Source organism: Erinaceus europaeus, chromosome 7, assembly GCF_950295315.1.
Source record: "Erinaceus europaeus chromosome 7, mEriEur2.1, whole genome shotgun sequence".
NCBI lineage: Eukaryota > Metazoa > Chordata > Mammalia > Eulipotyphla > Erinaceidae > Erinaceus > Erinaceus europaeus.
The window spans coordinates 93877052-93903136 of NC_080168.1; the positions used below are offsets into that span (position 1 = coordinate 93877052).

The window sequence follows — 26085 nt, forward strand, 5'->3', positions numbered from 1 at the left end:
TCTCATCAGCCTGGTATTGTAATGACCCCTTTAAGAAGTGGCTGAAAGTTAGGACAGCTCCCCCCAGAAGAAGCATACACATATACATATATTCAGAATTCTCTTGAATTTTTCAGAGATTCATGGATGCCCCCCCAAACCAATTCATTAACACCTCAAAACACTGAGAGCAAAGTTGACTCTTTCTCCTGCCGACAGTGGAGCTTTTCTTCTGATTGTGCAGTGTTCACAGTTCTCCATCCAGTCCATAAAATTGATAGATGGATAAAGGGTTAGGAAATGAAAAGAAAATGAACTTTGTCACACTAAAAACATCTGGGGTTTTTTTTTTCTGCATACCTGAAGTTTAACCATGTGTTCGCTTCTTCCTTTTTGAAGTACAATTGGTTTTGTGTGAAGAATGCATAAACATGAGAGATATTTTAACAACTGTCCTTTCTTTCCCTCAGCTGACCTGGGAGCAGAAGTTTCAGTAAGAAGCTTTAGAAACAGGACTTCTTCTCGAATGCCCACCACTGTCCATGCAGCTCCCTATACTCTGGAACATATTACTAAGAACACCACAGAGCCCTTCCCCAGAAGTACTTCAGAAAGCTACAGTCCAAGTAGCATCATGGAGCTGCACCCTAGTTTGCAGATGACTGATGGTACAGGAACATCCTGGGTTCCTTGGACAACTCCACCCCACTCCAGAACAACAGAAGAGGTAAGGGGGGAATGGGATGTGGGGCATTTGTGAAGGTCTTAGTCCATCACTGGGAAAAACTCTTTTTGCTGAAAATATCAGTATTAAAATTGTATGGTTTATGTGCTGTGCCATGGCTGTTCATTGCACATGAATGCCTTTGGTGTAATGAGAGAAAAAATTGTTGAGATGGAATTAAACTTGCTACAACTTTACAAGATAGAAGTTAATGGGCTTCTATATCAAAACTGCATTCCTGTAAGTTGGCCTCATTTCTTTTTTGTTTTATTTTATTTATTCATTTATAAATAAATAACTGGAGTTATTTCTGGGTCTCAGTGCAGGAACCTTTTTATTTTTTCTATATAGACACAAAGAAATAGAGAGGTGAGTGAAAGAGAAAGAGTGAAAGAGACCTATAGAACTAGTCCACTATTTGTGGAGCTCCTTCCCCGCAGGTGGGGACTGAGGGCTTACACATATATCCTACCACATGCCAATATTTACACTCTACTGGGTGTGCCACCGAACAGCCCCAGTTGGCCACATTTCTGAACCAAAGCCAGGGTTCATAGTTTTATGCACATCCTAAAAGCATGAAATTGAAATCAGTACCTTGCAGGTCAACCAAATTATATGTTACAGTCATTTATTCCCATGAATGGGGGGGGGGGAGCAGTCATAGGCATTGCCATAAGTCAGAGCTGAGCAGCACTCTGTTAAAAATAATAATAATAACAGCAATTATTATAATAAAAGTAATGATAACTATCATTGTTATTATTATTATCATTATTATGGAAGGAAAAAGTCATTGATTTGTGATGAGGGTCAAGGGTGAGCTAAGTAACATGCCAATTCCACAGTATCTGCAGGAGGGTAGAGAAATACTATGGCTGAGGAGCAGCTGTAGAACAAAGTCAGTTCACATGGTGTTTCTGTTCAGGGGATCATGTCTTTAGTTTTGTTTTCCACTCAGGGCCCTAGACCATCATTATAGCAAGTCCAAAAGGCTATGATTTCATTTGTCAGTGTTTACCTGTTTCTTATTAATAAAACCAGTAGTTTCAAGAAAGCAAAAGCTCTGCATTGTGCCTGGTCCCCACCTGCAGAGGGAAAGCTTTACAAGTGGTGAAGTAGAGCTGTAGGTGTCTCTCTGTCTTTCTCCCCCTCTATCTTCCCCTCACCTTTCAATTTCTTTCTGTCTCTATCCAATAATAAATAAATTTAAAGATCAGTGGATATTTAATGTTTTGCTACAGATATCTGTTATTCCCATGAGTGGGAAAAATTAATGTATAAATATCATTAAGTACCAGGGGGAAATGCATCAAATAAAACCTATACTGAGTGATCTTGGAGTTAGCTCTGTGGTTTAGTGTTGGGCTAGCGTTGGGGTGCCTCTTCCCAGGTGCGTACTCTCTGGGTTGGAGAGAACGCGACCGGGGCCAGCCTAGGCTGCTACTCACTCAGCAACTCGAGAGAGATGACTCAGGAACAGAGCTCATGGTGGCGAGGCAATTCAATTCTTTATTGATCAAAGAGCCAAGGCTTTTAAGAGTAGGACCCCGAAGTGGCAAGTCAGAAATGGAAATGACTTGACGTGGTTTGGAAAGGGGCAGAGAAAGGCAAACGGGAAGTAGAAACTTCCTTAGTAACTTCCGAGGGTTTTAACTGGTAGGATTAATAATACACTGCAGGCAGGGAGGGTCTTTTATGGAAAAGGAGGGAAAAGAAGCATGGAATGGAACAAAATGGAATTTAGGGGAAGGGAATGAAATGGAATGTAATAGAAGAGAATAGAGCAGAGTAGAGTAGAATAGAGTGAGACAGAATGGAATGGAAAGAGCAAAGAGGAATGGAACAATATGAAGTGAGGTAGAGTAAAGTGAAGAAAACTAAATCGGAGTAGAATGAATGAGAGAGAGGGGAATGAAATAGAATAAGGGGAATAGGATGAAATACTTGGAAACTGAATTGACAGAAGTGGTCTGGGATGGGCAGAACTATTAATTACTTGGGTATCAATAGACCCATCTACCTTAGTGTTCTCTTATGTTGGTAATGTTGAGCAGCCCTATGTTGTTGGTTTTTTTTTTTTTATCACCTAAGTGCTTTGAAACTTGTATGTATCCAGTATTTAATGAAGTTTCTACTGCCCAGTATATACCAGATACCAATAATCTAGTTCTTATTTCTTCTAATCCCCTACTTTGTTTCTTAATCACCCTTCAAAATGCAAAAAGAAATAAAGAAGAGGCAACAATGACTAGTTAATATAGTGACTTTGGAAAATATTCATTCATTCAACAGATATTTCTTGTCTCTTTGTTTTAGTGGCACTAAACCTTGCACAAGACTTCACTTCCAGATGGACGTTTTGCACTCTTTTTATTTCTCGTGTGTGTGTGTGTGTGTGTGTGTGTGTGTGTGTGTGTGTGTGTGTGTGTGTGTAGAGGGAAAGACTGAGAGAGAGAGAGAGAGGGGCGAGGAGAGGAGCGGCTCATGCAGAAATAATATGGTTTCTCAAGGTGCCATGGCAAGACAGGCACCCTACCTGTTGAGCTATCTTCCTGAATCCTGAATCCTGCTTGCTATTTTAGTAAGACTGCTAATTATCTGTCATTCCCTTTTTTCCCATACATATGTTGTCACTAGTTTGAATTTAGAATACTTACCCTAACTCTAGAAGAGCAAAGGTAAAACGTAAAATACTAGGGTCTAATTGTTTGAAATTCTGTGCCATTACTACCAATTAATGTTTACAGAATTTTGGATCAACTATCAGTGGCTGAGTTGAGGTCAAGACATGAGGCTGAGAGTGAGGGTAGAACTATCTATCACCAAGTCACCTCCAAAGAGAAAATGACATAGATTTGTGTCTTGCCCTCTGTCTCCTTGAGTTATGAGGAAGGACAAAAGAAAAGATGCTATATGGTATGAGCAAGGCAGCAACGACAGTATTAACCAAGGAGCACATTCCAGAAACAAGGTCTCTCCTATGCTCTGAAATGTATGTTACTATCCATTTGTCATCACAGCATAACAAAATACCTCAAAACTTAAGAATTTCAAAAATAACAACCTACTATTTCTCATGATTTTTGTGGTTGAGTGATTGCAGCAGTGTTCAGCTTGAAGGGCTTTCTGAGCTAAAAAAAAAAAATAAATAAAAAAAAAACGTGTTCCAGCCTCGCTTGTGTGACTAGCAATGAGTGCTGGCTGCAGGCTGAGACACCTAAATTCTCCTTCTTCTGACCTCTTGTCTCACAAAGAGCTTCTCTAACTACTTTACATGATGGTTTCAGGACCATCTGGAATTAAATCAAGGTACAGGCAGCCGGCCTTTTGAGACTTCAGCTCTGGAAACACACACAACAAACAGCACCCCTATCACTTTCTAACAGCACAATCACAAAGCAGGCTAGGTTTAGAGATAAGGAAAAAAAAGAGGTGAGGTAAGGCAGGCAAAGCTAGAGGCAGCAGATGATGAGTCTAGTGAGTGAAGGCTGATGGAGATGGTACAGGGGAGGGAGGGCTGAGCCAAGGCTTGCAGAAAGAAGTATGAAATTGTGAAATGTGGAAAAAATGTCTTCACGGAAACTGATTAAACTCCAGTCTAGATTCACTCAAGTTCTATACCCTGGCCAGCCTTAGTATATTGTTTGAGCAGTGACTCTCAAGAGTGGTCCAGTCTGGATCCTTTCAGTCAAAAGAACGTGGTAGAAAGACTTTGATTCAGAATCTTAGTGGTATCATCTTAGGAAATGAAGCCTATTCATTTCCTCCCTAAAATGAGGAAAGTTTTTGCATGCCCTATGTGCTCCTGTGTTAGTTGTAAAGACTGAAAGCTGACTACATGGTGAAATGCTTAATACATGGTCTCTCTATGATAAGAATCATTAAATGCATTAAAAATGTCACTGACTGGTTGTGATTTTGCTAAATCACCATAAATCTTGTTCAGAGGCATGCTTTCTTCTGCCCCTCCCCACCCTGCCCCTCCCTGCCTGGCCTGGGAGAGGGGCTGCATTTCCTCAGTACATGAATAGCCATTGTGGTTCTGGTCTGGGCTTTTACACTTTTGTGCTTCCTTCCATTTGGTCTTCAAAGAGCTCACAGTCTGATGTGAGTCTCTAAGTAAGTGAAAAGGCAAATTCAAACCATATTCCCTCTTCCCCCTCCCCCAACCATCTCAAACCTAGAGTGACCTCCTTATTATGTTATTTAATATGCACTGCTGTTCTGTAGTCAGAAATAAAGATGGGACAATAGTCCTCTATCCTGGGGCAAACACCTAGAAGGAGAAGTGCAATGATGGGGGGGTGTGGGGAGCCCCACTAAGTGGGTATTCAGAATCAGCATACAGTTTAATGTGGATGAACTACAATATAAACTGATTCTCAGACTGTCAATAGTGCAAAAGGACAGGCTAGAGAGTAAAATACATTGTGGGAAGGCTATGTCCCCAAAGACCCTCATTTATAATTTGTATCATTCAAGCATAATTATGACAAGGGACTATTATGGCTTTTGTTGGTTGGATAGGGTTTTTTGTTGTGGTTTTTACCAGATAAAGTGGATTACTGTATGTGCCCATAACACAGTGTGGTTTGCAATGCAGTCAGCCACCCACACCCTATCCCCTCAGTTTTAGCACCTCAAGGATATTTTTTCTTTCCTTTTATTTTTATTTAGTTAAAAATGATTGCAAGTGTAGGTGTACACACACATACAAAAATAAACACCTCTGTTTATATTTTGTCACAATATTAAATTATTTGACAAAAAATATAGCCACAAAATAGGAGCTGTAGTTGAGATAGGCTCTTGCTTGTGCCAGACTTCTCTGGCATACTGATATCTCTGGGCAGATAAGGTCTCTGCCAGGCTCTGCTGGTGCAGTGAGGAGAGAGACTGAATGGAGAATGTGAAGATCAAAGAGAAAGGTGGATGAGTGAATAAGTAGCAGGTCCAGGTCCGTGGCTCCCAGACAGATATCAGAATCACCTGGAAAACTTTTTAAAGAGAGAGATTCTAAATCAGATTACACAGAAGTCAGACTTAAACCCCAGAGTGTGGAAATGCCGACATCAATTTCCATCTGGAGTTAGGTTTGTGGCCTGTTAGAGAACAGCTGACATATTGGGCTGTTAGAAAGACAGTGGACAAGATATGTGAGAAGCTCTGAAATAGCCCAAGTGAAAAAGAGTACATATAACAAGAAAGAGAGTGATCAAGTGGTCTAGGAGGTGGTGCAGTGGATAAAGTATTGGACTTGATAGCATGAGGTCCTGAGTTCAATCCCTGGCAGCACATGTACCAGAGTGATGTCTGGTTCTTTCTTTCTCTCTCTCTCTCTCTCTCTCTCTCTCTCTCCCTCTTTCTCATAAATAAATAAATAAATAATTATTTTTTAAAAAGAAAAAAGAGTGATCAAATAAATGTGACATGTTTAAAAAGAAAAATAGTATCCCTGAGTAACTTATAATTTAACTGTAAGATTGAAAATACTTCAAAACTTGTTTTAATGAAACAAATAGTAAAAGGGCTAGAGGGCAGAAGTCAAAAAGGTGCCACTGAGTGGCTGGGGGCCGGGTAATGACACAGACCTAAGGCCTATGTTCTTCAAGGACCCTGGGAGTGGGCAGGGAGAAGAGAGAGATGGGGGACTGGAGAATAAACACCATGAAAGAGATAATGTTGATCATGGGTAACAGGTGGTGAATGAGCCAAGTGGTTTGGAAATAAAATAAAGTAACCCTTGAAGGGGACTGAGGAAATACCATCATAGTAGGCCCAGGTTTGATCCCCAGCACCAAGAGTCAAAGTTGAATGGTACTGTAATCAGAGAGAGAGAAAGAGAGGGTGAGGGAGGGAGGGAAAGAAGGAAAGGAGGGAGAGAAATAAAGGAGTCACTCCCCTGGGCAGACAACCCCACCAATGTGTCCTGGAGCCCTGCTTCCCCAGAGTTTTGCCCCATTAGAGAAAGAGAGAGGCAGGCTGGGAGTATGGCTCGACCTGCCAATGCCCATGTTCAGCACAGAAGCAATTACAGAAGCCAGACCTTCCACCTTTTGCATCCCACAATGATCCTGGGTCCATACTCCCAGAGGGTTAAAGAACAGGAAACTTATCAGGGGAGTGGGTAGGATACAGAGTTCTGGTGGTGTGAATTGTGAGGAATTGTACTCCTCTTATCCTATGGTCTTGTCAGTGTTTCCTTTTTATAAATATTTTTTTTTATTTTTAAAAAAGAAAGGACTTACTCTTGGGCTGCTAAGTACTTTAAGTCTCTGTAATTTATACAAGCTAATAGCAGTTGGACCTATCTATTCCAATCACTGAATAAAGAGCTTTGGAAAACAGTCATTGTAAATTATAGTGGAAAGGATCTGAAGTGGGGAAATGCTATGAATTCCTGGAGCTGTCTTTGAACTAGAAATTCTTTTCTCTCCCCATACTTTAGGGGAAATTTGCAGTAGAACACTATTACTGCTAAATCCAGATAAGATCCCCACTGTGGAACTGTCCATTTGGGAAGAGCATGGGAGCGTTTGTTTGTTTGTTTGTTTGTTTTGACATTCTTCTGGTTTGGAATCTCAGCTCAGTCTGGGTCAGTGAGCACCCCCCCTCCCAAATGTGTAGGTTTCCTTGGCATCTGTACTTCATCTGTGTGTCTTTCCCTCCCTCTGCTAGACTGTCCAGTACAGCAGAGCTATAGCAGAAAATACTGTTAAAATACTGCCAGTGTGTGTGTGTGTGTGTGTGTGTGTGTGTGTGTGTGTGTGTGTGTGTGTGTGTGTGTGTGTGTGTATGTGTGTGTTTTGCTAAGAGTTTTTTGCCCTGGCTGTCCAAATCAGGTAACTTTTTGTTTATTTGGAAAGGATTAGATCTTTCCTGGAGTTAGGGTCTGTCTGCTGGAGAAGGAGCTGTTTGGTCACTATTTTATCCTGAAGTGCTAGGTGATCTTCAAGTCTGTGATGTTAATGGTCTCAGGCCTGTATCAACGTATGTGCTCTAGATTTATATCCATAGTTACTTAGCCATGCCTTTGTGTAGTGGTAGTGGTGTGTCTGTCTACTCTCTCCACACCCTGGGGATGGAGAGAAATAATAGGAGACACTACTTCCTTCAAGATGTTTACAATCTAGCTGATAGTTTTATCTCAGCATTAAAAAAAACAAAAAGCTAAGATTACTTGATCTCTTGCTTTATTCACTGAGAGTCTCAGTATTCAGGGGCCTCTAAGGTACCCCGTGCCTGCCTCACCCAGCAGAGAAGGGTGGGCTAGGGAAGTTGTGGGGAATGAAACCTGACTAAGTAACAGGCAGAATATGAGCCCAGCAACTCTCTCTTTTGATTAAGTCAAACCCCACATTTTTAACATGTAAAAATCTTCTGTTTGGGAGACAGATAGTTAGCTCACCAAATAGGGTATATTCCTTCCCATGCATGCAGCTCACATTTTAATCCTAGTAGCACATGGGAGGTACTATGGCATTAGAGCAAGCTCCTATGCTCTAACACTTTCCCTCTATCTCTCTCTCTTTCTCCCTCCATCCCTCCCTCCCACTCTCTCCCTCCCTCCCTCCCTCCCTTCCTATCCCTCTATCCCTACCTTTATCCCTCTCTTTCCCTCTCTACCTCAGTGGAAAAAAACTGACCTGGAGCACTAAAATTATGCAGAAAAAAATACAAACAAATATAACCTCTGCTTTTCTCAGCATTGCCTATTTGCTCCAAAAATTTATCAATGTGAAAAACACACCACAAAATCCAGAAAAGGCACATGTTAGACAGTGAACCTTCTGTTTGTGACCCTCAGAGAATTCACTGGGTGAAGTGTGTGTGTGTGTGTGTGTGTGTGTGTGTGTGTGTGTGTGTGTGTGTGTGTGTGTGTGTGTGTGTGTGTTGGGGGGAGGGATGTTCTGGGAAAATGATGTACAGAAAGAAAGAAGACAGATATTTACCCTTCAATCACTTTCTAAAGGGAGATGGAATCAATTCTTTTTTGGTTTTCTATCCCTAAAATCCATTGCTAGCTAGAAACCATAAAATACAATAGCCACGCCCAAACAGACAGGCCCACTGGAAGTATTATGCCTTATCTTGGTTGGTATGTGAACAAACTCATTTTTGAGGGCAAAGGGCAGGAACTGAGAAGTGGAAATGAATATGTGGTCAGTTAAAAAAGGGATTAGCTTACAGTCTCATCTGGTTTTCAGTGGTTTGACCCTGTATGGTGACAAAGCTATGACAAAGTTATGCAAAGTCCATTTCCTCCAGATTAAAAAAAAAAAAAGTGGGGGAGGGGTAGAGGGTGAGAAATCTATTTAGGAAAAAAAAAATACCAGGAAACCTTAGAGATGTGTCTGAGAGAGATGGTGGAATCTACTGTTCGAGACATATCCGGCACTCCCACCCCTCCCTTCCAGGATGAAAAAAAAAATCTTGTCATGGCAGACAGTTTCAGCAGTCCTTTATGCTGGTTCAGTGGAGTTTCTCTTGGGCATAAGATTGGAAGCAATGGCCACTTATTTTCATTTGGCTAGTCTCAGAAAGACATGTCCTCCCTGAACTTTTTCATTCTCTAGCACTGCTGGGTACTCAGCACTCATGAATTATTGTTGGCTCATACAGTCTCATTGCTACAGCTAATTATAGGAGCTACCAATTCTCAAGCCCATTAACCATGCATCTTCAGAAATGCCTTTCTTATTTCCATTTTCCTGGACACCTAGGGTTTGGAAACTCATGCCCTAGAAAGCTAGAAAGTGTCCTTGAAATCTAAGTAGCTCAGTGGTAACACACAGACACACACACACACACACACACACACACACACACACACACACGTGGTCACAATCCTTTTTTTTTTAAGATTTTATGTATTTATGAGAAAGATATAGGAGAGAGAAAGAACCAGACATCACTCTGGTACATGTGCTGCCTGGGATCGAACTCAGGACCTCATGCTTGAGAGTCGAAAGCTTTATCACTGCGCCACCTCCCGGACCATGGTCACAATCCATTTTTACAAACTGCTTACCAGCAATTATCTTACATTCAAACTGCATGCACCTGTTTTTAAATGTATATCACCTGATCCAAGTGAAAAATGGTTTGTCTTCTGCCATAGGTTTGTTTTTTTTTTTTCCTCGCCAGGATTATTACTGGGGCTTGGTGCTCCCGATAACCATTTTTTCCATTTTTTTCCCTTTCTATTTTTATTTGATAGGGCAGAGAGAAATTGAAAGGGGTGGAGAGACAGAGAGGGAGAGAGAAAGATCGACACCTGCAGACCTGCTTCACCACTTGTGAAATATCCCACTATACGTAGGGAGTGGGGCCTCGAACCCAGGTTCTTGTGTGTGTCCTTCTGCATAGTATTATGTGCACTTAACCAGGTATGCCACCTTCCAGACTCTCTGCCGTAATTTTTTACTAAGCTAGTAAAAAACTTAAAACTTCAATAAGGATTTGCCATCTTATAATTCTTTCTTTTTTTAAAAAAATATCTTATATATTTATTTATTTAATAGCTAGAGACAGAGAGAAATTGAGAGGGGAGGGGGAAGATAGAGAGGGAGAGAGACAGAAAGACACCTGCAGCATTGTGAAGCTTTCCCCCTGCAGGCAGGGACCAGGGGCTTGAACCTTCGTCCTTATGCACTGTAACATGAGCATTTAACCAGGTGCACCACCACCTGGCCCCTCTTATAATTCTTTCTAAGTGACATGTTCTGATTACTAGACTTCTTTTTCTCCTTCTCTTTCATCATCATCATCTTCTTCTTCTTCTTCTTCTTCTTCTTCTTCTCATTCTTCTTCTTCTTTTTTTTTTTTTTTTTTGGCTTTCTTCTTTTAATAAAATACTTGGGCAAATACATTGGGCTACACATATTATCAATATATACTACAGGCATAGTGTATGTTATATGAAATATATTATTTTACTAGTTTATTTGACATATCCTAAAATTATTTATGACCTTTTAAATTTCCCACCTACCTTTTCATAATCAGAAATTTCAGGGAAATTTAAAAAGAAAGGTTATCATTGATTCCCTTTAATTAAAAGTTCTATCTAGTACAAAGTGTTAAGTAGGGGAGGTGAAAATCAGAAGCTTCAATTTGGAATTTGCATGACACTTTCTAACCAGCTACAGCAAGAGGTCTTACTAAGCAAGCTGAAACAGCAGATTATTTGGATCCTACGACAGTGCTGTAAGCCCCTCAGGTTCAGATACCTAAGACCCTGGAATTTACCTTTCTAGAAAATTCTCAGATGGCACTCACGTTGCACTTTAAGGGCAACTGTCCTAATGCTACCTTCCACCCGTTCCTCCTTTCCTTCCATTTTATTTTCTCAAATTCTTTTCCACCTCTTTCTTTCCAAAATTAATCTTCTCTGCATTTTTTTTCTATTCCATTACCCTTCCTCTCTTTTGTTTTCTTCTTTCTACACTCTTTTCCAGTGCTTAGGAAAACTTATTTATATTATTTAGTCACATAATATTTAATGAGCAAGTACAAGCCACCTATGCATTCAGTAAATATTTTAGTGACTCTTCTTTATTTTAATTAATCATTTTCTTCACCAGTGCTTCACTACTCCAGGTAGAATTTTTCAGATAAATAGAGACAGAGGGAAAGATACTACAAGCCCAAAGCTTCCTCCGATTCAGTGGGGCCAGGTTTGAATCTGCGTCATACATATGGCAAAAACAAGTGCACTTTTTCCGAGTGGGCTATTTTTGCCAGCTCATACTGAAACTCTTCTAAATGCCAATTTTTCTACAAGAAGACAAAGACACTATTACAGACATATACATAAATGAATTCTTGCTTTGCATCAATGTTCTAAGTTAAATAAATGGACTCCTCAGATGAAAAATAAAAGGTTATGCAGAGACTGTCATGCCTGAGGCTCCAAAGACACAGACTCAATCTTCTGCACCACCATAAGCCAGAGATGAGCAGTGCTCTGGAAAAATTAATTAATTAATACCTTCCCCTCTGTTAGATCAGAAATAACGTGGTGTCTCAGGAGTACTTTCAAGGAATGCAGTAAAGTAGAGAGGAAGTTAGCTAAGCTGGAAATTTGGGGAGGAGTAGTCAAGTAGAAGACACAACTGGCACAAGGCCCTGAGGTAGGAAAAAGAGCTCCATAGAATGTCTCCAAAGGGGGTCTAGGGGTCATGCACCTAGCTGAGTGCACATGTGACAATGCACAAGGACCTGGGTTCAGGCCCTTCTTCCATCTCTCTCTCCCCCCTTCCCCTTTCACCCCCTTCCCCTTTAGTTGTCCCTCTCCCCTTCCCCCTCCCCCTCTCCCTCTACTTCTCCCTCTTCCTCTCTCTCTCTCCTTCTCTCTCCTCTCCATCTCCCCTTTCTCTCTCAAGTTCTCTTGGTCTCTATCTAATAAAATAATAAATAAATTTTAAAAGATTAAGAGGGGGTCGGGTGATAGTACAGCCAGTTAAGCACATATGGTGCAAAGTACAAGGACCAGCATAAGAATCCCGGTTCAAGCCCCTGGCTCCCCACCAGCAGGGAGGTCGCTTCACAATCAGTGAAGCACATCTGCAAGTGTCTTTCTCTACCCTTCTCTGTCGCTACTCCTCTCCAACAATAACATCAATGGCAACAATAACAATAATGACAACAAGGACAACAAAATGGGAAAAAATGGCCTCCAGGAGCAGTGGATTCATAGTGCAGGCACCAAGCCCCAGCAATAACCCTGAAGGCAAAAAAAAAAAAAAAAGAAAAAAAGAAAAAAGATTAAGATATTTCTTTTTAAAGGCAGTGGGGGGCTGTCTCCGAAGCAAGAATCACAGTGTGGCACGAGTAGGTATTCTGTCAATATTTCCTGAATGAATGAGTAATCAGTGTTGTCCCTGGCAATTGAAGCACAGAAGTCAAGTAGTTAAAAAAGTGAGAGGTAATCAGAAGCCATGTCATACAGGGTCTTTAGATAATAAGAATTAATGAATGAATAAATAAAAGTTCCTGCCCTTTGTACACACTTCCCATTGCGACTACCAACTGGATGGTTTAAGGTTTAATGATGTTCTTGGATCTTGGGGCCCACATTTTCCCACCTGAAGGGGGAAAGCTTCATGAGCAGCAAAACAGTGCTACAGGTGTCTCTTCTCTCTCTCTCAATCTCTCTCTCTCTCTCTCTCTCTCTCTCTCTCTCCCTCTAGCTTGTCTCTCATCCTATATCAAAAAGAAAGAAAAACAAACAATGGCCACCAGGAGCCATGTAGTGGTGTAGGCACTGAACCCCAGCGATAACCCTGGTGCAAAAAAAAAAAAAAAAGCCTGTGGATTATCTGCTTAGCTTCACCAACACATCCTTCCCCAAGCTGCCTCCACATTCAGCTCAAATTCTTATCTAAAGCAATAATTTTCAAAGTGTGTCACCTCCCGCCACCCATAGTGACTAGTTACAACACTTGGTCTCTACATTCATGATGGGACAAGACCCATACTTTCCACCATGGAGTCATAATTAATGAATGTGTAAGGCATAAAAGTTATGAATTAGTTTGTTTGAAAATTTGTTTGAAAGACAGCTGTTCACTACTATCTACAGTAAAGCTGCCTCCCCCCCCCCCCCCAAGGTAGGTAAGGTTTCTCTGTAGCAAAGGAGAGATTGCCTCCTGAAACATTTTAGAGTGGCTGACCCAGAATTCCTGGAATGCAGTCATTTCTAAAGTGTGATGTCATTATGCAGGATAAATAGTTTCAAAAGAAATTGAGGAATTCTAAACAAAGATGAGAACAAAGGAAAAAGTGAATTAATTTATTTATACTTTGCACAGTAGTTTCAAATAAACTCCTCATAGAAAAGATGGTATCTGGCAACTTTTCCCAGTCCCATACTGCTTAGTATCCGTTACAATTCTAACTTGTGTTAACATATGAACTTTGAAAGTGAAAAGTGTAGTCAGTAATTACCTGAGTTTAAATTTTCCCTCCTTGTTTCATAATATGTTAATTGCACTATTAGGAATACAGAATTTGCTAGTATATAAACTGTGTTGTGAGAATATTATTACACTGCATTGCTTGATTGATCCTCTTTCAATTTTTGCCTTTTTCGTCTTGCCTACAATATTAGGAAAGATTGCTAGATAGTAATGCAAGTGAAGTGTAAATTTTAAATTAATTCTTAGAGGGGTAGGGAAATTATTTAGCCTATCAGAACACCAGCTTGCATGCTTATAGCCCCAAAGACCACTGGTTCAATTCCTGGCAACACCTAATGCCAGTGTTGAGCAATGCTCGCTCTTTGGTTCTCTCTGTGTCTGCATGTCTCTCCTCTCTCTCCTGTTATTATCTCCCATAATAAATTAATTGATAGGGTATAACAAGTTGGTGGTGGGGCCAGGTGGTGGCACACCTGGTTCAGTGCTCACATCACAGTGCATAAGGACTCAGGTTCAAGCCCATGGTCCCCACCTGCAGGGGGAAAGCTCCACGAGTGGTGAAGAGGACTGCAGGTGTCTCTCTGTCTCCCTCTCTATCTCCCCCTTCCAATTTCTCTCTGTCCAATAATAAATAAATAAATAAATAAATAATTTCTCTCTGTCCAATAATAAATAAATAAAACAAAAAGTTTTTTAAAAAGTAACTAAAAAAAAAGTTGGTGGCATGTTGCACTAGAAAAATGTTTGTGACCCTGGGAGAAGAATGGATTTTTTTTTTTTGAAGATTTCCCCAAGGAACAAAAAGGGAAACTGTATATTCAAATGGGAAGAATTCAAATCTGTAGAGCAATTTATGAGAAAAGCTAATGCACCTCAATAGAAAAGACAAAGAAAAAAATGAACAACAGAAGTTAGACATGGTTGAATTTAAAAGCCAAAAATGTGACTTGTATGCAATTTATTTCTAGGCAAGCTGACTTGTAAGCATATTGACATTCATTTATTTTTCCTAAAAAGCTGGAAAATATTCAGAGGTTCCAGCTTTACAGATGATGAAAGCACACTGTTTCTGAATATAGAAAAGAAAGTTAAGGGCAATGTTTAAAAGGAATAAATTTTTTAAAAAATGAAATAAAATAACTCTGGCAAGACTAAGGCTGCCTGCAAACTTAGTGTCTAGTGGAGAGAGGACAGTCGCTGGTCATGCTAAAAAGTGTTCCTAGAACTTGGAGGTAAAGTTCAGAGACTAAAAGCTCTCTATAAGTAATCCATGAATAGTCACAGGAAGGATTCAGTTTTCCCAAATATACACATATGTCTTAAGTTTGACTTTCTCTGAGTGTTTACTAGCTTTAAAAAGAAAATTAGAACCACTAGTCTGGCTACCAATCAAAAGCCCAGAGTCTCTGAAGGGTAGAAATTTCCCTTTTTTCATTAATTTTTTTCAAGAAATGTTATTTGAAAAGACTTGAAATAATTTTGTTTTTCCTTAAAGTTTTTCCTTAAAGCTACCAATATCATAGCCAATAAAATACATTTCTGTATAGTTTGTCCATTTGAAAAAGAAAGGACTATATCATCCTTCACAGATCTTTATGCCTTTAACTGCAGAATAGTCTTCCTTGAATAATGAAATGTGAAATTTCATCTTAAAGTAAGTTTTCAGGAATGGTACTCCAAGAAATCAAACATTATAAAAGTTGTTTCAACGTTTTGCTTTTGTCACTTGTGTACAATTAAAGTTTTCTTTCAGTGATTGCAGACTCTTAGAACCCATCTTCAAATTGTTCAAACACTGAGGTTAATTGTTAAGAGGTATTAAATTAGTATTGGGTGTTGAGTTAGTTCGTGTGTGTGTGTGTGTGTGTGTGTGTGTGAGAGAGAGAGAGAGAGAGAGAGAGAGAGAGAGAGAGGAGTAATATTCTAGGAGCTGAGTCATAGTATTTTCTCCAAACAATTACATTTTCTTTTCCTATATTGCTTGGACAGTTCTTGATGAAACAACTCTAACTACTGGACTGTCAGTGATGAAACAGTTTTATTCACGATTGTGGTGGTGACTATAGCTGTTCTGCGTTGGCACCAACTGCCTCAGATTTAGGGAGGACAGGGACCACTACACTAGAGAATGGGGAAAGTGAATGACGGGGGGGGGGGGGGAATAATAATAAAGGTCACGCTGACAATGGACAAGATCCTTTGAGGGTCTTGTTCTCTTGCTCTTGTCAGGAGGATGAGCCTTGGGACAAATGGATGATTTAAGGTGAGAAGGGCAAAAGCTCTCTAATAAAAGGCTTCAGGAAAGAGTGTAAGCTGCCTGGGGAAATCTGCTTCAGTCAAGTTAAATCCTGGGAAAAGAGGTCCTGGAGAAAGCAGATGAGAAAGATAGGAAGGACGATAAGGGGGGAGGGGGCCCAATGGGTGTGGATGGAGAAAGGGGGTGGGGTGGGTGACTGGAAAGTGGCTGAGTGGGACTAAAAGGCAGGCTGAGGGCCACAGAGTGAGGAAAAAGTGAAAGTCCAAGAGGAGGAAGAGGGGGCAGAGCCCTGCAAACCGGACGGGACCCCTGGCCAGGGCGGTGGCGCGGCCCTCCGGGGGGCAGCTCTGCCCCCTTGGCAGCCTCAGGCGTGGGCTCCTCGGGGCTCCCTCCCTCGCAGGAGCATTGTTCCTCTGCCGGGAGACGAGGAAATTGCCTTTTGATTGCGGAAGTCCGCGGACGGGGCTCGGGGCGAGGCAGCGCGGGTCAGAATGGCAGCGTGGGAAGGGCGGCGCGCCGCCTGCCCCCGCCGCCTCTCGCGTCTGCAGCCCGCCTGGGGCCGCAGAAACAGCAGCAGCAGCGGCCGCCGCGGCCGCCCGAGCGCGTCGCCCGCGGGGAGGGAAGCGCCCTGCGCCCCCGGGGCGCGCTGAGCGCGCGCAACAAGTGACCCGGGGCACCCTGTTGGGGCCGCGCGGCCCAGCGCCTCTGTCCAGCCTGGGTGGTGACACTCACCGCAATGCTGCACCATGGAGCGGGGCTGGCCTTGTGCACTGCGCTGAGCCTGCTGCAGGTGAGTGACCCTAGAGGGGGATGCGGTGTGGAGAGGAGAGGGGCAGGGTTTTTCTTCCTTCGGAAAAGCTCTGTTGGCAACCCTTCCTTCTGCCACTTGGAAGGATGGGGGAGCTTTTCTGCACCAACTGCTCCCAGGAAATAAGCTTACTGGGGAAAAGTTGCCACTCACCTCCACCAGGGTCTTTTCTCTGGTATGAGGACAAAGTGTGAGGGTGAGCATCATACTGCGGGCTTCAGCCTTTGTCTCTGGCTCCTTTGCAGACGGTTCTGGGAGAGCCAGTGAGATGCAACTTCACCCTGACGGAGTCTACAGTCTCTAACCAGTCGGTGTCTCTCCAGTGGAGGACTTCGGGTTCACCTTGTAACTTTAGCCTCATCTATAGCAGCGACACATCGGGTATTGCATGGTGCCACCCGGTTCAGATGGATAACACCTCCTATGGATGTATTCTCAAGGACCTAGAAGCTGGAATCTTCTATAACTTCAGGATTGTCTCTCTGGATGGAGAGGAAAGAACTGTGGTCTTGCAAACAGGTAATGGTAACAGGTGCAGTGGGATGGCCAGGCCGCACCAGCTGAGTTCTACCTTTTCGAGTTGGTGTTTCATTTGAGTTCTAGGCATACAAAAAGAATAATAAAGTTAAAAATAACTGTGAAGATAAGTACTGACAAAGATTTTTAGGTTCATCCAATCTGTCTAGATGCTATTTGGTTGATTTTTAGGGATTTTCCTTAGGGCTGGAAACAGTAGACTAACCTCCTGAAAGGGGTGTGCAGTAGTAAAAAGACACTGGGCTGTGGAGAGAACTGGTCATACTGATGTGATCTGAGCTAACACTGTATTAAATTTTCAAGCCTTGGAATAATTCTGCCTTAGAATAACGCTAAGTAATGTTTTTAGAATAAGTAATGGAAGAGCAATGGTTAGGAATATACTTTTCTCAACGTGGATTTTGTTGTTTGGTGTTTTGCTTATTATTATTATTATTATTATTATTATTATTTTGTACCAGGACATAAGATATTCAGAAATAGAATAGGAATAAATTAGAAAAGACCCTTGAAATGATGATATGAAAATTATACCATTTAAGAGTAATTAAAACAGCATAACCTCAGATAATATCCTTTGGTTATTCTTTTCCTTATCCTTCTAGTAAAAAACTTTCTATGTATATATGGTAAGAACTTGTCTTTCCTCCTTGAATTATCTGGAAAATGAGTTTTAGACTTGGTCATTCAGGTTCAAGTTCTTACCAAGGGTCAACCACTTGATCAGGGTTGTCATGCACTTCATTAATCTTAGCCAGCCAACAGAGAAGCTGTGAATTCCCTAATGACTTTGATGTTTTATAATGTCATTAGTCTGCCTTTAACATTATCTTTATATGTTGCTATAGTTAAGGCTCTCTTTCATCCAGAATGTCAAATTTTACTGAAAAAAAAAATTCCAGAAGTTAAATTTAGAAACGTATTGTCCTTACTGTTCTTTCACATCAGGACCTGAACAAAGATCACATCTTTAGCTTCAGTTCTTTAAAGATATAGGAGAGCTTTTGCTTCTCAGATCAGTAACAGCAGGTCAGAAAATGTAACTGGTTTTTGTCCTAAGTTATTAAAATTAATTCTCTTATTTTTTTATAGAAAAAAAAAAGTAGAAATGACCCCACTTTTCTTCAGATAAAACTTTCAGATGATTCTTGAGATTTGCAAGAACTTAAATTGAGAAGAGGTGCAACTTGTTAAGAATGTACTTTCCTTACGCAAAGCACAAGGATCAGCATAAGGATCCCTGATGAGCCCCTGGCTCCCCACCTGCAGGGAAGTCGCTTCACAGGGCATGAAGCAGGTCTGCAGGTGTCTATCTTTCTCTCCTGCTCTCTGTCTTCCCCTCCTCTCTCCATTTCTCTCTGTCCTATCTAACGACATCAATAACAACAACAACAATAATAACTACAACAACAGTAAAAAAAAAAAGGGGGCAACAAAAGGGAAGATAAATAAATAAATATTAAAAAAGAATGTACTTTTCTTTTTAATATGGAATTAGAAAGACAGAAAATGGGGATTAAAGTGGCTGAGTTTTCAGACATAGGGGGTGTTGTTTTCTTAGTATGTAAGGATAGTTTTATGAGCAATGAAATTGGTAGTACTGTGAAACTTATAGCTTAAATTTTCCAGGTATATTCATAGCATTTGATAAGGTGTGAACACTATCTGTGCAGACTGATTTGTAAAACTAAATAAATAAATAAGAAAAAAAAAAGGTGAACACTCAGATGCTTATGGGTGAAAATATGAAGAGATTTATAAGCCAAAATATAGTCACTTAACCCAGGGATTTTACTTTGGAGAGGAAACGTTGGTAGGTAGAAAAGGACTCACTGTGGGTGACATTATTAGAATGTGCTTTGGATTTAATTACACATATAGGTATTTTAAGTCCTGGAACATTTGTGAAATATAGGAAATAAGTGCATTTATTAGTTATATGAAGTTTCAAAATACTTCCTCAGGGCCAGCACAATAGTTCACCTGAAAAGAATGTCTGCTTTGTCATGCACATGATCCAGGTTTGAGCTTGGCCCCCACTGGAGAAAGTCATCACGGCTGTGATATCTTTTCTTCTCTCCCTCTGTCTCTCTGTCTCTGTCTCTATTTGAAAATGTCATCCCTTAACAGTGAATCCCCAGGGACTGGCAAAAAGAAAGAAAAAAGCTTCATCAGCCTTCACAATCTGCTAGCATTCAGATTTTCATCAATTTTTAAAAAGATACTTTTCATAGTACCATAATATACTAATCACAAATTTTATGAGTTCCATGATAAATACAAAGATTGAAATTTGGAGAGTTTGTGTAATAATAATTTTTCATAGTTATATGTGTGATGGTCTAATACTTCTTAGGATTCTCTACATTTATAAAACAATTTTATTAAAAACACCTAACTGATATTTAAGAAGTGTTTCAGGAAGGAGTTTTCTCTTTTTTTTTTTTTTGCCTCCAGGGTTACTGCTGGGGCTCAGTGCCTGCACCATGAATCCACTGCTCCTGGGAGCCATTTTTCCCCCTTCTGTTGCCCTTGTTGTTGTAGCCGTGTTGTGGTTATTAATGTTATTGTTGACGTCGTTCGTTGTTGGATAAAACAGAGAGAAATGGAGGAGGGGAAGATAGAGAGGAGGGGAGAAAGAGAGACACCTGCAGACCTGCTTCACCGCCTGTGAAGCGACTCCTCTGCAGGTGGGGAGCTGGGGGACTCGAACCAGGATCCTTAAACCGGTCCCTGTGCTTCACGCTGCGTGCGCTTAACTGGTGGTTGTGCTACCACCTGACCCCCTCAGGAAGGAATTTTTTCAGTTGGTGTTTAGTAGTTCAGGAATATGTATGTGTTTCACTTAGAGAAAGAATAGTATTTTTTTAGTTGCTAAGTTACACAGATAAGCTTTGTAAATCATATTATACTGATATGTAATATTCAGTCAGAGAGATAACTTCAAACAAAAAAATCATTCAAAATTTGTTATGCTTTCCTTATTTCATTTTGCCTGTTTTATCTGTCCAGAATAAAACAGAATGAGAGGAAAGGATGGTTTGGTTAGATATAGGACATTTGTTTAGATTATTTCTTTATAACTTGTCTATTTCTCCTCAGTAAGTTGTTATAAATAGCTAGTTACTTTTGTGTCATATAGGCATAACCTTAAACATCAAATAAATAACCAGGGTGAAATATTTCAGCAACAATCAGTTCTCACTCCAGATTTTAAATCAGAATTGAAAAACATGCAGATTCAAATTCAGCTGAGCAAACCTTTAAAGAGCGTGAGCACTACAGAGAATGTCTCTCTCATAGTGGTTGAAGAGTTTAGAAAGATGTTGAGGGGGCCAGGTGGGTAGCATACTGGGTTAAGGCGCATAGCATAGTGTGAAGTGAAGGACTGGCTCAAGGATCCTGGTTGTAGACCACCTGCTGGGGGGTGGGGGTAGTTGCTTGACAAGCAGTGAAGCAGGTCTGCAGGTGTCTTTCTCTCCCCCTCTCTATTTTCACCTTCTCTTTCAATTTCTCTCTGTCTTATCCAAAAGCAGTAACAACAACAATAACAGCAACAACATCAATGGGAAAAATTTGACCACCAGGACCAGTGAATTTACAGTGCAGGCACCGAACCCCAGCAATCACCCTGGATGCAAAAAATATATATATATTCAACAAAACATGGTCCCTCTCCTTATAGTCTGGTGCAGAGGTGAGGAGAGGTCACAGTGAAGGTGGTGAGAGAGCTTGACCACCTCTTCCTTGGATGCAGGCCTTGGCCTGACCTAAGTATTCATGTTTTCATAACCTTAGGGGAGAAAACATTTTGCAGTTCTCAGATATATTTGCTCCCTAGTCAGTGCAATAAGTGTATCTTTTGAAAGCTCATTTATTTAGTTGTGAAGTCGTTAGAAGGCAGGTAAGAATGAGAGTAGTTGATGACCTAGCACTTTCTTAAAACTGTGTCTTCAGTGTACAGAGCAGAAGCTGCAGCCTGGTAAACCCTGAGCACATCTAGCTATCTAAATAAGAGCTATGGAGACTGGAAGCTAGCACTATGGTAGAGTAAGGTCTCAGAGTTCTCAGATTCGGTCACAGTCACCACCATATGTCCAAGCTGAACAGCAAGCTCTCCCTCTCCTTTATCTCTCATGAAAATAGATATGTACATTTCAAAAGAAATACATAAATGAATAAGGAAAGGAAATGTTCTGTGTGATTGGAAGCTACTGAATTTTTTTTTTTATAATTTTTATTTATAAAATGGAAACACTGACAAGACCATAGGATAAGAGGGGTACGATTCCACACAATTCCCATGACCAGAACTCCATATCCCATCCCCTCCCCTGATAGCTTTCCTATTCTTTATCCCTCAGGGAGTGTGGACCCAGGGTCATTATGAGGTGCAGAAGGTGTAAGGTCTGGTTTCTGTAATTGCTTCTGTACTGAACATAAGCATTGATAGGTCGACCCATACTCCCAGGCTCTCTTTCCCTAGTGGGGCAAGGCTGTCAGGAGGTGGGATTCCAGGACACATTGGTGGGGTCATCTGCACTGGATTTTTTTTAAAAGAGGAAGAGTTCAACTTAATGGAATATAGAATTCATATGATTGAAGTTCCATCTCTGCCATCACTTTACGCCACAGCTGAGCAATGCTGTACTCTCTTTTCTCTGATATCTGTCTCTATGTCTTTCCTTCTCAATGTTTTAATAGTTTTTTTTTGCATTCAGTATTTTCTTTAAAAAAATACAGTTTACTACACCAACATCAAAAATGGAAAAGTTACGCAAACTCCAGATGTATAGGTTCTATTAAAATATTGAAAGATCTGGCAAAAACAAAGTATTCCTAGAACTCTAGAGCTGAGCTCTGACCTCTCTCTTTCTAAATACCAGTTTACTGGGGCGACCTGGGCCCCTTCATTTATTTCCTTATGGGAATGCACTATAGAATATTTGTATTTGCTTAAATAATTAGTAGATACTTTTGCTTATAGATTTTTGGTGGGAAAAGCTGGGTGGTGGCACAATTGGTAAAGTGTACAATTACCATTCAAAAGGACCCAGGTTTGAGCTCCCATCTCCACCAGCAGGTAGGCAGCTTCAGGAGTGGTAGAGCAGGTAGCAGGTATCTCTTTCTTTCTCCCTCTCCCTTACTCCCTCTGTTTCTGTCTCTATCATAATTTTTTAAAATAAATTTTAGGAGACATTTATCAGCCCACCAAGAAGTTTTTCACTACCTAAAATGGCATTTATTACGTATTATATGGTCAATAAATATTTCTTTATTGCATAAATGAATAAATAGATTATATAAATAAATAGAATATTAATAGCTGAAGAGATAGATAGGTGGAATCATAGATAAAGGATAGACATTAATAAGTAAATTAAATGTATATGAACATATATATATATATAGAGAGAGGGAGAATATACATATAGTAATATGTCTGAGCTTCTTAGGTTATGAGTAAGTTATGGAGCTAAGGGAAGGAGACTGATAATTAATAACTTGAGCTGTAAGAAGAATGTCCTAGTAGGATATGCCCTCTTGTTAATCAGTTTAAGCTACTATCACTAACCTAGAACAAATGTCAAAACGTTAACATTTTTAATATGATAAATACCTTTGTCTTTAAGAAAAAAAAATAGTGACAAGGGAGATAGCATATGGTTATGCAAAAAGCCTGAGGTTTTGAGGTCCCAGGTTCATCCCCCACACACACTACCATAAGCCATAATGCTCTGGAAAAAAAAAAAAAAACCTTGATTACCAACCAATTCCCCATATTGGCTATTAAATCTGCTTGTTCTACTAGCAAACAAAAACTTTCATAACAAAATACTAAATACTGGGTGGCTCAAACAGCAAAAAAAAAAAAAAAGTTATTTTTTTCCCACAGATTTGAGACTAAAAGCCCAATATCAATAAGTGTCAGCTAGTTTTTTCTGAGGTCTCTTTTATAATCTTACAGACGACCAACTTCCTTGCATAACCATTCTACAAATTCACAAAAAAGAAATGATTCTTAATTTGTCTATACACACAAAGAAAAATATGTTTTTCCTTTTGTTCTCAGGTACCAACTTAGTTCATATCCCTTGGAGGGATAAAGAATAACAGTGACACCATTCTGATACTTTCGGAAAAAGTCAAGCTTATTCTGTATGTGTGAAAATATATTAATAGAAATTAAAATATGCCCCTAAACATGTACTGTGAACTAAAATAAGCATATCATGGATTCATATACCTTATTATTTTATTTATTTATATATTCATTTTTGTTTTCCTTCTTTATATATAAAAAATAGGTATAAAGGGCTGGGTGGTGGTGCACCTGTTAAGGGCACCTGTTACCATACACAAGGACCTAGGCTCAAACCCCAGTCTCCATTTGCAGGGAGGATGCTTCACAAGCAAATGAAGCAAGCCGGTGGGTGTCTCTCTATCTCCTCCTTCCATCTCAAAAATTATGTATATAAAAACTACACTGAATAATGTAATGAGCCGACATGTTCTTATTGCCTGCCTTCAGCAATTACCAATTGATAACTGATTATGTTTTCATCTGTAGCTCCATCTACTCCGCCACTTCATATCATTTTGATGAATCTGAGCCATCTTTTAATTTCACTTCTAAATTTTTATCATGTATTTCTGAAAGGTGAAGCACTTAGACATCAATGTATATTATTATCATACCTAATGTTAAAAGTAATTTCTTAAAATCTAGATATCCAAGTTTGAAAGCACACACCAAGCAATAGTCTGTGAATTTCCATCTAAGAGAAGCTTCTGAACAGCAGTCTTCTTGGAAAGTGAAGCCAAGGAACGTTGCTTTATGCTACACTTAGGTGTCACTTTATATATTATTGAGAATACCTCAATGGTTAACATGAAGGCTGGAATGTGGTAGATGAAGCATATTATAGGATGAGGGAATTACATTCTCCTGTTTAGTGTTCACATAGTTGTTTTTTGTTTAAACTCAGTAAACTCAGTAGAAATGACCACACAATGCATTAGTTTAACTTGAATCAAGCCATCCTGACACACTTAACTGCTCTAGCTTAAAACTACATTTATTCTACAAATACTTTTTCTCTTTCTAATATTTTGAAGTCTGACTTGACCTTCCTAACTTTCTCAAGTTCACTTCCTTCAGAAAGTTCACTTCTAAGACCTAAGCCTTCCAATATCATTTTCCATTTGCTTATGGTACATTGAGACTGACATATATTACTCTTTAACAGCAGTAACAGGGTCTGTTATAATGTCCTTATTGGGAGATTAATTGTTTAGAGTTGACAGTAAAATACAATAGTTTCTACATGTGTAGCATTTCTCAGTTTTCCACAAAACAATTCAACCTCCACTAGATCCTCCTCTGCCATCATGATCCAGGACCCAAACCTCCTCCGACCCAAACCCCCCGGGCCCCAGAGTCTTTTACTTTGGTGCAATACACCAACTCCAGTCCAAGTTCTGCTTTGTGTTTTCCCTTCTGTTTTTATTTTACAATTTCTATATATGAGTGGAATCATCTCATATTCTTCCTTCTTTTTCTTTTTTTAAATTTCTTTACTGGAGGATTAATGGTGTACCATCAATAGTAAAAAACAATAGTTTGTGCATGCATAACATTTCCCAGTTTTCCACATTTCCATTCAACCCCCACTAGGTCCTCCTCTGCCATCATGATCCTGGACCCAAACCCTTCCCACGACCTCAGAATCATTTACTTTGGTGCAATACACCAACTCCACTCCAAGTTCTGTTTTGTGTTTTTCCTCCTGTTCTTATTTTTTAACGTCTACATATGAGTAGGATCATCCCATACTCTTCCTTCTCTTTCTGACTTACCTCACTTATCATGATTCCTTCAAGCTCCATCCAAGATGAGGTGAAGAAGGTGAAGTCACCATTTTTAATAGCTGAGAAGTATTCCATTGTGTATATATACCACAACTTACTCAGCCACTCATCTGTTGTTGGACACCTGGGTTGCTTCCAGGTTTTGGCAATTACAAATTGTGCTGCTATGAACATAGGTGTACACAAATCTTTTTGGATGGGTGTGTTGGGTTCCTTAGGATATATCCCCAGGAGAGGAATTGCAAGGTCATAGGGAAGGTCTATTTCTAGGCTTCTGAGAGCTCTCCAGACTGCCCTCCACAGGGGTTGGACCCATTGACATTCCCACCAGCAGGAGGGTTCCTTTGCCCCTACAACCTCTGCAGCATTTGTTGTTGCTTTCATTCCTGATGTATGACATTCTCACAGAGGTGAAGTGGTATTTGGTTGTTGTCTTTATTTGCATTTCTCTGACAAGCAATGGCTTGGAGCATTTTTTCATGTGTTTGTTAGCTTTGGGATCTCTTCTTTGGTGAATATTCTGTTCATAACCTCTCCTCATTTTTGGATGGGGTTATTTGATTTTTTTTGTTGCTAAGTTTGGTGAGCTATTTATATAGTTTGATCATTAGCCTCTTGTCTGATATATAGCATGTAAAGATCTTCTCCCATTCTGTAAAGGATTGCTTTGTTTGTGTGGTGGTATCTTCTGCTACAGAAGCTTTTTAGTTTGATGTAGTCCCATTGGTTTATTTTTATCTTAGTCTTCTGTGTAATTGGACTGTATCATTAAAATTTAGATGGAAAAGAATTTTGATAATGTTTTCTTCTAAGTATTTGATAGTTTCTTGCCTAACATCCAGTCCTTGATCAATCTGGAATTTATTTTTGTGTTTGATGAAATATAGTGGTTCAGTTTCATTCTTCTATATGTTTCAACCCAATTTTTTCCAACACTATTTGTTGAAGATACTCTTCTCTTCCCATTCTTCTCTTCCCATTT

At 40.0% G+C, this 26085-nt stretch overlaps 1 protein-coding gene across 6 annotated transcripts in view; it reads left to right on the forward strand.

The window, feature by feature from the left end:
* The window catches only part of PTPRB (protein tyrosine phosphatase receptor type B), a 121960-nt gene that overhangs the window by 9559 nt on the left and 86316 nt on the right, over positions 1-26085 (forward strand). For 4 of the 6 annotated variants that reach the window (XM_016191292.2, XM_060194941.1, XM_060194940.1 and 1 more), the window contains exons 3-4: positions 450-706; positions 16940-17213. In XM_016191292.2, the coding sequence (XP_016046778.1) occupies positions 450-706; positions 16940-17213 (531 nt within the window). Of the gene's footprint in view, positions 1-449; positions 707-16253; positions 16677-16939; positions 17214-26085 lie in introns of those variants that run through there. The other 2 variants (XM_060194942.1, XM_007530112.3) reach the window with 2 other exon arrangements.